Here is a 12,373-nt window from a genome sequence, read left to right as displayed (position 1 = left end):
GACAACAATAAATATTCTTTTTATATTTACATTTTTCTGATGCAGGTGGATATTTACAACTGTTGGTGGCATTTAATAATGTATTAACTGCTGTGTTTAACACCCCAAATACAGCTATCAGGATCTGCAATGGACTTCCTGTTTCAGACTTTTCTTTTGTTGTTACTACCTGTTGTTACTAGTTATTGTTCCTCAGCTTTATCGTTCTTGTTAGTTCTGATTGTTTTCACCTTCTTATTAGTCTTATTAGTCAGCTTGTGTTCTTGTACCTGCCGTGTCCCTTTGTTCGGGGTCAGACCCTCGTGGCTCTGGATTGTGTTCCCCCACTATGTCATTGGTTTTGTATTTTTTTCCATGTTTCCCTGACATGTTTAGTTGGTTTTTGTACTTGCAATAAAATATTTGGTCTTGCCTTGCCTGGTTTGTCTGTACTAGTGAGTCATTCATACAGAACTTAACAGTAACTGTGTCTTTTGTAATTATATTCAACATACATATCAGACACCAAAAGTAACATGCTGCAATCTATGGAACAAAAATGTCAAACATTTGTATGTTCCTGGATTTTCAATGTCAAAATCCCTTTTTTAACAGCTTTTCATACAAAATAATCAATCTGGATCATAAATAATAGTTTGATTGACCATTCTGACAAATCAAATCATATAAAATGATATGTGTGTATAATGATATACTGTATGTGTTTTTATTTCTCAATATTGCAGTCAGATCTGCTGTTGCACTGTATTTAATTAACACAGTTAAAAGCACCATAGTATCTCCAGTCTAATGTCCTGCTTCCCTGTGTACCAGTGGACCCCTGTCATGTCCTGCATACATCTACTCTCATGTATTACTCAGCATCACCCTGTAGTACTCGCTTTGTATAATATGCAATAGGAGAAAACATCATGGAGAGCAAAAAGAAGATGGAAACAGGATTTTATGTCTGAAGTCAGTAGTGAAAAATGTGTTTAAAGTGCAAAAACAACCAAGAGATGGATATAAATAAAGTTATGAGGAGATAAAAAATACTAAAGGACACTGTAAAATTCATATTTTGCAGCTGCTCTGTTTAAACCTTAAGATGATTGATTGTATTCACCTGTATGAGTCAATTGTAAACTACTTTATATAACAGTTGTGTAAACCAAAAGGAGCATTATAATGTAGATAGAAAACCAGTCAGCTCTGTCATAGGTTTTTTTCCTGACCCCAACAATGGACAGTACACCAGAAGAAAGGTACAACAATTTACAGCCTGGCTGAAAAGGAGATAAATAGATGAGAAATAAAAGTAATTTAACAGTAATTCATACACTAAACAATGAGAAAATGTGTACATGTATCATTCATTCACAATACAGAAGCTATAGTATAACAAGTTAACAGTCAATTAGGTGACCTTTGACTGTGTGAACATATTCAGCCACCTGCTTACCTTGAAAACTGCTCTGCTACTTGAGTCAGTACGTTTTGAAAGAGTTCCTCTTTGTCTGAGGAAAGAGCAAGAATGAAGCTGTGTTACATACTCATATACACACATATGCATATGTTAAAAGATGACTGTTTGTCCATACTTATGGAGGTATCTATGGTAAACAGCCTGAATCCAGCTAAATATTTCACCTTAAAGCAAAAGCAGCACAGAAGCACAGAAGTACTGTGCATCAATAGTAACGATAAAAAGTGAGTATGAACTGGCTGACAGTTTGATGTGTTGGCCAACCACTTCTGATTCCTCTTCCCACACAATGAGAACAGGCTGGACACAAAAACAAGGCCCTGCCATTGGCTAAAACTTCCAGTGTTGTAAGCAAAGTTCAACTCTGTCGACTAATAAACTAACAGCTAAGAGAAATTGTACGTTGTATTATTCACATTCCATCTGTCATACAAGGGTCACAGGTCATTGCAGGCTAAAAATAGTGTTAAAAAATCTTCTCTATAATTAATTATTCTATTCATTTAGCTGGAGTGATGAAAGGGACTGGATTGTCACAGATACTGTAGGAAAAGTCTGCCATCAACAGCTTTCAGGCAAGACATAATGTTGAACATAATTTCAGTTAAGATTGTTTTAAATTATCCCCAAAATAACTTTAACATTATTGGATGAAAACAAAATGTTTTTTATTAAAATTTCTGTTTGCTGGGTGGAACTGTGGGGTACTGGACACCAGGTTCAATTCTCACGCAACGTGGCCTTTCTGCAGGGAATTTGCATGTTCTTCCTGTGTCTGCATGTGTTCTCTCTAGAAATTCCAGCTTCCTCCCATAGTCCACTCATCATGGTCTTTGAATAATTGTCAAACATAGTTCCCAGATAATAGCAAATAGCATTTTAGCCTGAAATGTCCATCCATACCAGAAACTGGCTTTCTGATTGTATGCCTTCCTCCTCTACTACCATAGTACTGAAGTGGCTGGAACTTGTTGATGAAATATCTGCCTGCACTCTTCTCCCACCCTCAGTGCATAAAATACTGTTTCCATGTAATATGACAATATCTTTCTGGCTCATGCCATTTATTATTTAAGAAAAAAAAACATTGTTTCACAATGTGCCTGTGGATTTTTTTCTCATAATGTTTACATCCCACATCATGAAGACCTTGGAGCGGCTCCTTGTCCATCGTATGAGGCTGCAGGTTGAGGAAAAGTGGGAGTGGAAGATGCGGTGCTGTACATGCTGCAACGGGTATATGACTATCTGGATCTTTTCTCTCTATCCACTCACCTCAACTGGTCGAGGCAGGTGGCTGCCAAAACTGAGCCTGGTTCTGCTGGAGGTTTTTTATTCCGTTAAAGGAAGTTTTTCCTCTCCACTATCACCAAGTGCTGCTCATAAGGGATTTGTTGGGTTTTTTGGGCTTGAGACATCCAGACTGCAGTATTTCATGCTGGGGAGATGTGTTTCTGGGGCACTGGAATGCAGTGCATTCTGTTCACGGTCTACACATCAGACTTTAGGTATAACTCAGAGACTTGCCACATTCAGAAGTATTCTGATGATACGGCTATTGTGACATGTGTGGGCAGTGGATGAGAGGGGAAGTACAAGGTGAAGTGAAGTGAAGTGAAGTGAAGTGAAGTGAAGTGAAGTGAAGTGAAGTGAAGTGAAGTGGAGGCCTTCACTGACTGGAGCAAAAAGAACTATCTTCTCCTGAACACCACTAATACTAAGGAGATGGTGGTGGATTTTAGGAGATCAAAAGCACCATGCCAGTCAGTCTGCATTGATGGACAGGAGACTGTGCAGACCTTCAAGTACCTGTGGGTGGCACTGGATGAAAAACTGGAGTGGTCTGCCAATATGGATGCAGTGTACAGGAAAGGGGAGAGCCACCTCTTCTTCTTAAGATGGCTCGGCTCCTACAGTGTCTGCAGTGACATGCTGTGCATGGCAAGTACACTGTTCTATGCTGCTGTCTGTTGGGGGAGTGGCATTACAGACAGGAACTGTAGGCACCTGGACAAACTGGTGAAAAAGGCCAGTTCTGTGCTAGGCAGGGGATGAGCCCTCTAAGAACTGTGGTGGAGCAGCAGATGTGGAGGAAGCTGCTTGCTGTAATGGACAATAATAAACACCCCCTACATGATATACTGACTAAACAGAGTAGCAGCTGCAGTGGGAGGCTCATCTCACTGTGCTGCTGAAGTGAGAGGTTGAGGAGATCCTTTATCCCCGCAGCCATTAGACTTTTTAATAATAATTGTTGATATTGTATATAGTGAAATTTCTGTGTAAAAGTTAACATAAGGTTAACTTAAATGTTGGACAATCTGAATCTCCCCCATGGGGGATGAATAAAGTATCTATCTATCTATCTATCTATCTATCTATCTATCTATCTATCTATCTATCTATCTATCTATCTATCTATCTATCTATCTATCTATCTATCTATCTATCTATCTAATTTAACTTCTGGCCATATTTTCCCGATTTCCCACTTTCCCAATTATCCCCAGCTTTTCCCGAGTCTGCCCTGCACACCTCTTTTTCTACGATGTAATATGTGTAGTAGCACTGGGATTAGATGAATTATATTTATGTTGCTGTTGGATGAATTATGATTGCTGTGTATGAACTTGTTTTTGATGTCTGACTGTTGTCTTGTTTGTCACATGCCCCACAAGTTACTTTAAACTTGTTGTAGTACTAAGTGCACAGTTTTGCACATACACAGTAGGGACATGCAAATAATTATTTGGGATGGTAAAAATGTCCATACCAATAACTGTGCGAACTTGTTTGCACTATCTTTGTAGTGAAGTCATATTAGATTATTCTGATCTACCTTCCCTGAGGCTAAGTCTAAGACATTCTATTTAGGCATGGTAGTGTTTGACTGGCTGTGTTAGGATCCTGATTTTTGGACTCCCTGCCCAGGACTTTTATTTTGAGATTTCATTTCCTGTACTCCTTTAGTTAGTTTTTGTAACTTGAATTAATTTGTTTTCGTAACTTGATTCAAGTACTTTTGATTAGTTTCACCTGTGTCTGATCGGTGCCTGGAAATGAGCAGAATCTACCTCACCTGTGCCTCTAACCTTATAAGTAGGTGTACAAAAGACTGTATAATTGTACTCGTCTCTATCCTATTTGGTTAGTTTAAATTAGTATTACTACATGTAGTTCACATTTTCAGCCACTAGGTGGAGTTTTGAATCCATCAGTGCATGGTTTTGCAGTAATGTAGTTCAGAGAGATGCCAGCATGACACGGACATCGTGTGGTTGATAGTTGTGTGCGTCCTTTGAAAGTGAGTAATCTTATTCATTATTACACACACGCACATACACACCCAAAAAACTGTTCATGCAAAGGCAATTAAAGTCAAGATAAAACACAGACCTGGACATCATCATTACATCTCCATCTCAACTCACCTGAACATATAATTGCTGTCCTGACCCGACACCCTGAAGTGATTGCTTATCCATACAAACGTACAAACCAGTTACAGCCTTCATTACAATTTTTTGGTCCTTCGAGCCGGATTCAAGCAACTACTGCAGTCACTATGTCCAGGCCACATGAGAGAGATACCAGAGATGTAGCCCGGCCACATAGGTCAAGGCATCTACCATCATATGATTACACACACGCACATACACACACCCAAAAATGACACTCAGTTATATCTATCTATTAAACCTGTTAACACAAACCAGTTAACCAGACTTCAAGCCTGTCTAACTGACATAAAGGCCTGGATGACCAGTAACTTTTTACTTTTAAACTCGGAGAAAACAGAAGTCATTATATTTGGGCCAAAAAATCTCAGAAATAACTTTTCTCAAATAATAGCTACTCTAGATGGCATAACCCTGGCCTCTAGCACTACTGTAAAAAACCTTGGAGTTATTTTTGACCAGGACATGTCCTTTAACTCACACATAAAACAAATCTCTAGAACTGCATTCTTTCACCTGCGCAACATTTCCAAAATTAGGAACATCCTGTCTCAAAATGATGCAGAAAAACTAGTCCATGCATTTGTTACCTCAAGGCTAGATTACTGTAACTCATTACTATCTGGATGTCCCAATATCTCCATAAAAAGCCTCCAATTAATCCAGAATGCCGCAGCCAGAGTCCTGACAGGAACTAGCAGGAGAGATCATATTTCTCCTATATTGGCTTCTCTTCATTAGCTCCCTGTAAAATATAGCATAGAATTTAAAATCCTTCTTCTCACATACAAATCCCTTCATAATCAAGCTCCTTCATACCTTAAAGACCTCATAGTACCATATTATCCCAATAGACCACTTCGCTCTCAGAGTGCAGGTCTACTTGTGGTTCCCAGAGTTTCCAAAAGCAGAATGGGAGGCAGAGCCTTTAGTTATCAAGCTCCTCTCCTATGGAACCAGCTCCCAGCCTGGGTTCAGGAGGCAGACACTCTCTATATTTTTAAGGATAGACTTAAAACCTTCCTCTTTGACAAAGCGTATAGTTAGGGCTGGCTTCAGGCAACCCTGAACCATCCCTTAGTTATGCTGCTATAGGCCTAGACTGCCCGAGGACCATCGGTGCACTGAGCTCCCCTACCCTAACCCCCCCCTTTCCCTTCCCCTCCCCTCTCTTCTCTCCTCCCACCTCATGTATATTCCACCATTGAATCTTACTAACCTTGTGTTCTCTCTCTCCCCTAGTTTGTGCTCTCTCCCTTTCTCTCTATTCTCTCTGTACCTTCTGCAGGTGTCCCTGGTCCTGGAGCTGTATATCGCTGATGTGCAGTTACTGGTCCCACCAACCTGCAGTGTCTATTTGTTGTTTATTGTTGCTGTTCTTTTCTCTCTGCTCTATCCACTCACCCCAACCGGTCGAGGCAGATGGCCGCCCAAACTGAGCCCGGTTCTGCTGGAGGTTTTTTCTTCCGTTAAAGGGAGTTTTTTCCTCTCCACTGTCGCCAAGTGCTTGCTCATAAGGGAATTGTTGGGTTTTTAGTTTTAGTTTTTGTAAAGTGCCTTGAGATGATTTGTATTGTGATTTGGCGCTATACAAATAAAATTGAATTGAATTGAATTGAATTGAATATCTCCAGGATTACGAGGTCGGTTACACCCCGAGATGCCATGGTCCTGATGATGAGCAGCTCAAAGATAGAACTTCATCTGAAGTACTTAGGTACCTTCACAGCATGAGAGCGGAAGGTGATCAGCTATGCTGAGATGTCCAGCATCTTACAGACATGATCCAGCGACCCCCTGTACAGCAGTCACAGCCTCAGTCACAGTCGAAGTAAGGAGAGGAGGACACATTCTCTACACCAGCACCTATTATTAAGCAGACCCCAACTAGTGGTCACAAATACCCACGTCAGCCAGTAGGTGCCCCACTGGTACGCAGTGATACCCCTCCAGCTCCATGAGGCAGCCAACATGACTCAACTGAGGAACTCACTCAACGATTGCAGGAAGCCAGATTGATCGGTAAAGATGCTCCTTCACCAGTTACATCTCGTGCTTCATCTCCTTATTCTCAAGCCAATGCTGTGGATATAGACTTTAAACATTGTCCAGAACAGAGCATTCAGGTCACCAGGATGAGGAAAACTATAATCCACGTAGTAGAACTCGTGATCAGTCAAGTGATAGCAAACACCCACGTCATAAAGCTACATCGAGTTTATCTGATGTCAAGTATCGTCCCCAATATGAGGATGATTACAACCGCTATGATGAGCCCTATCACCGTGAAGACAGATATCATCACTCTTCTAATATCCCTCCACTTAACCCGAGTCGTGCATACTATGGTGTTGAGTATAGTCCCACTATGCCCTATCGATCAAGTAGTCCAAGAGCTCATTGTGAAATCCGCTACTGTGGGCATGAAAGAGAATACTGATTATAGAGGTCACCCTGATAACTATTATGCACCTGATCATGGATATAACAGAGCGAACTGTAAGGGAGGCAGATACTCACCTGACCAACCATACCATTCCCCACACCGTCATTTTCCATATGGAAGAACCCCAGTGATCGATAACTACTGTGGTCCCAAGCCAACTATCCCTGACTTTAAGTCAGAAGACCCACGTGAGTTTGCCAGACTAAAACTAGCTCTGGACAACTTACTTCCGTATAATGCTTCAGAGTTTTTTAAGTTTCAGATCCTCATGGACCATCAAGTGTGAAGAGGCGTTACTCATAGCTGACTCTTATAGTAGCAGTCCACTCCCATTTGTAGACACTATGAGAGCACTTACAGGGATGTATGGTCAACCACATCAGCTGGCGCTGAAGAGGATTTCTAATCTGATGGATGGAGCTAATATCAAGACTGGGGACATTAAGGCTTTTAAATCATTTGACCTTCAAGTTCGAGCATTAGTGGGGATGCTGCAACAACTTAGAAGACAAGGATGGACAGAAATAAGGTCTGGTTCACATGTATCTCGCCTTTTAGCTAAGTTGCCACATGACCTAAGAGCGAACTTTCACAGATTTGTGAATCCCATCAGTAATCCAGTTCCAACCCTCCTTCATCTGGCTGATTGGCTCGAGTACAAGGTACAAGTTCAAGGCAGTAGTGACCAACATAGCAGTACACCCTCCAAAGAGAAACTAGCTCCACAAAAGAGCCGATGTCCTGACTACAAGTCACAAAGATCCACTACTATTCTTCACGACTCAAAGGCGAAAGTAGATGAAACTCCAATTGTATACATGAAAGAACTTACAAAAGACAAGCCAAAGAAATACTGCCCTTTCTGTGACACTGTGCATCATTATCTGAATCAATGCAGCAACTTTAAACTCCTGACAGTAGAACAGAAGACAAAGTGCCTCTGGGGTCTGAGGGGGTTTTGGGGGCCTGGACAAATTTTGACATGTCCTGACATTTGTGCTTTTTTCAGTGTCTTTTAAACATATTCATGTCTAAAGTCTAATAACACTGTAATCAGCACAAAATGTACTACAATAATATGTGAGCAGCAAGTTTATACATGATTGTGTTTTTGAGAAAAAAGTGTTTATGCATGGTTAGTGCAAAACTACAATTTTTTTACTCACTGAAATAAGACCATAAAACACAAACAGAACATTGCAGCAGTGATGAATTTATGAGTTTCTTCACAAATAAAATCACAACTATTAGAGATAAAATTCAGCAGATGCTTCCTATACCTGCAATAAATGAATCTTCTACTACAGTAGCTCTTGAATCATCTGTAGGACCTCAGTTATGTTTAGACTGCTTCTCTCCTATAGATCTCTCTGAATTTACATCAGTAGTCGCTTCATCGAAATCATCAACGTGTCTCTTAGACCCCATCCCGACTAGACTGCTTAAAGACACCCTGCCATTAATGAACTCATCTTTATTATACTTGGTAAATTTATCTCTAGTATCAGGCTACGTACCACAGGCCTTTAAGACTGCAGTAATCAAACCTTTACTCAAAAAGCCTAGTCTTGATCCAGGAGTCTTGGCTAATTATAGACCAATATCCAACCTGCCATTTATTTCTAAAATCCTAGAAAAAGCTGTTGCTAAGCAGCTATCAGACCACTTACACAGGAATGAACTATTTGAAGATTTTCAATCAGGATTTAGAGCACATCATAGCACAGAAACAGCACTGTTAAAAGTTACCAACGATCTTCCCTTATCCTCAGATAATGGACTTGTTTCTATACTTGTCCTCCTAGACCTTAGTGCTGCATTCAACACCATTGACCACAACATCTTATTACAGAGACTGGAGCATGTGACTGGTATCAGAGGAACAGCGTTAAAATGGTTCCAATCCTATTTATCGGACAGATTCCAGTTTGTTCATGTCCATGATGAACCTTCCACTCGAACAAAAGTTAGTTATGGAGTTCCACAAGGCTCTGTGCTAGGACCGATTCTGTTCACCCTGTACATGCTTCCTTTAGGATATGTCATTAGGAAGCACTCTATTAATTACCACTGCTATGCAGATGACACTCAGTTGTATCTACCTATTAAACCTGTTAACACAAACCAGTTAACCAGACTTCAAGCCTGTCTAACTGACATAAATGTCATGATTACTAGTGAGTTGTGAAATTTGGGTCACGGGTTTCTCCACTCAAAAGCGCCAGAAGTCAATACAGTGTTCAGTAAAGTGTTTATTTACAAATACAAGGGTTGCAAACTTGTATTATTGTGGGTGGAAGATCAGTCGGATGGAGACAGGAGTAGTCTTCGGTCCGGCTTTGATTAGAGAAAGAGTCAGTGCAGTGATAGTGAAACTTATTTCCGGATCGGTGAATTCCGTGGTGTGGATGTCTCTATGGCTCCCTCGGTGGTCCACTGCTTGTGTTCCTCACGAAGCTTGGAGTGGAGTGGTATCAGAGGAACAGCGTTAAAGTGGTTCCAATCCTATTTATCGGACAGATTCCAGTTTGTTCATGTCCATGATGAACCTTCCACACGAACAAAAGTTAGTTATGGAGTTCCACAAGGCTCCGTGCTAGGACCGATTCTGTTCACCCTGTACATGCTTCCTTTAGGATATGTCATTAGGAAGCACTCTATTAATTACCACTGCTATGCAGATGACACTCAGTTATATCTATCTATTAAACCTGTTAACACAAACCAGTTAACCAGATTTCAAGCCTGTCTAACTGACATAAAGGCTTGGATGACCAGTAACTTTTTACTTTTAAACTCGGAGAAAACAGAAGTCATTATATTTGGGCCAAAAAATCTCAGAAATAACGTTTCTCAAATAATAGCTACTCTAGATGGCATAACCCTGGCCTCTAACACTACTGTAAAAAACCTTGGAGTTATTTTTGACCAGGACATGTCCTTTAACTCACACATAAAACAAATCTCTAGAACTGCATTCTTTCACCTGTGCAACATTTACAAAATTAGGAACATCCTGTCTCAAAATGATGCAGAAAAACTAGTCCATGCATTTGTTACCTCAAGGCTAGATTACTGTAACTCATTACTATCTGGATGTCCTAATATCTCCATAAAAAGCCTCCAATTAATCCAGAATGCCGCAGCCAGAGTCCTGACAGGAACTAGCAGGAGAGATCATATTTCTCCTATATTGGCTTCTCTTCATTGGCTCCCTGTAAAATATAGAATAGAATTTAAAATCCTTCTTCTCACATACAAATCCCTTCATAATCAAGCTCCTTCATACCTTAAAGACCTCATAGTACCATATTATCCCAATAGACCACTTCGCTCTCAGAGTGCAGGTCTACTTGTGGTTCCCAGAGTTTCCAAAAGCAGAATGGGAGGCAGAGCCTTTAGTTATCAAGCTCCTCTCCTATGGAACCAGCTCCCAGCCTGGGTTCAGGAGGCAGACACTCTCTATACTTTTAAGGCTAGACTTAAAACCATCCTCTTTGACAAAGCATATAGTTAGGGCTGGCTTCAGGCAACCCTGAACCATCCCTTAGTTATGCTGCTATAGGCCTAGACTGCCCGAGGACCATCGGTGCACTGAGCCCCCCCCCCCCCCCTTCCCTTCCCCTCCCCTCTCTTCTCTCCTCCCACCTCATGTATATTCCACCATTGAATGTTACTAACCTTGTGCTCTCTCTCTCCCCGAGTTTGTGCTCTCTCCCTCTCTCTCTGTTTTCTCTGTACCTTCTGCAGGTGTCCCTGGTCCTGGACCTGTATATCGCTGATGTGCAGTTACTGGTCCCACCAACCTGCAGTGTCTATTTGTTGTTTATTGTTGCTGTTCTTTTCTCTCTGCTCTATCCACTCACCCCAACCGGTCGAGGCAGATGGCCGCCCAAACTGAGCCCGGTTCTGCTGGAGGTTTTTTCTTCCGTTAAAGGGAGTTTTTTCCTCTCCACTGTCGCCAAGTGCTTGCTCATAAGGGAATTGTTGGGTTTTTAGTTTTAGTTTTTGTAAAGTGCCTTGAGATGATTTGTATTGTGATTTGGTGCTATACAAATAAAATTGAATTGAATTGAATTGAATTGGATAAAGAGTGAGGAGACATTAGTGAAAATATTAGTCGGTCGAGGTTAACACACCTGGTTCATTGGTTTAGATGCGGAACGGCGTCCGTGCATTCTCCTCTGACCCGACTCCGCGGCTTAGTGTCGAGTAGCACTCCTTGACCTGATTATGAATCAGGGATCATTGAATCAGTCCTCTTTCACTTCTCAGAATCTCCTCCAAGGGAAAGCTATCCAACGTCACCTAGCCCAGGAGTTCCTTCACCAGGGCAGGCGGGATTCGGTCGTCTCTCCTTGGGTCTCGCTGAGTCAGTGAAAAGGTAGTACCGTGATCTGTGGGATAGACAACAGACAACCTGGCAGCTTGTTGCTGCCCAGTGTCTGCTATTTAAGCAGAGAGAACGAACACAGGTGAAAAGTGTTAACCTAATGAGTCAACTTACAGCGAGTGGGATTACTGCATCCTACTAGTCCTTTCAGAATAAAGCTCCATTCCCGGAAGCTTTATTCTGGAACGTCACAGTACCCCCCCCTCAATGGTCGGCTCCCGACGACCCACCCGGTTGATCCGGGTGCACCCGGTGAAACTCACGTATCAGGTCCTTGTCGAATATGTCCTTTCTGGCGACCCAGGAACGTTCCTCAGGTCCGTACCCCTCCCAATCAACCAAGTACTGCAGGCCCCTCCCTGTCTTACGAGACCTCAGCAGACTCCTCACCGTGAAGACAGGTTCACCGTCGAGTATACGGGCCGGCGGGGGACCCGGGGTTGGTAGGGACAGTGGACTTGAGATCACCGGCTTTAATCTAGAGACATGAAAAGTCGGATGGATCTTTAAATGTGGAGGCAATCTGAGTCTCACCGCTGCTGGGTTGATAATCTTTGTGATGGGGAATGGACCAATAAAGCGGGGGTTGAGCTTGGGCGACGTGGACTTCA

At 41.8% G+C, this 12,373-nt stretch overlaps 1 protein-coding gene across 1 annotated transcript in view; it reads right to left on the bottom strand.

Moving 5' to 3' along the window:
• pde9aa (phosphodiesterase 9aa) overlaps positions 1 to 7,475 on the bottom strand; it is a 35,195-nt gene extending 27,720 nt beyond the window's left edge. Inside the window, exons 1-2 of the mRNA XM_026296379.1 lie at positions 7,444 to 7,475; positions 1,442 to 1,519 (exon numbers count right to left, since the gene is read on the bottom strand). Of these exons, the coding sequence (XP_026152164.1) occupies positions 1,442 to 1,519; positions 7,444 to 7,475 (110 nt within the window). The remainder of the gene's footprint in view (positions 1 to 1,441; positions 1,520 to 7,443) is intronic.
• Between the last annotated feature and the right edge of the window lie 4,898 nt (positions 7,476 to 12,373).

Source organism: Mastacembelus armatus, chromosome 21 (assembly GCF_900324485.2).
Source record: "Mastacembelus armatus chromosome 21, fMasArm1.2, whole genome shotgun sequence".
NCBI lineage: Eukaryota > Metazoa > Chordata > Actinopteri > Synbranchiformes > Mastacembelidae > Mastacembelus > Mastacembelus armatus.
Note: the sequence above shows the minus strand (reverse complement) of the source record. Positions and strands in the feature narration are given on the sequence as shown.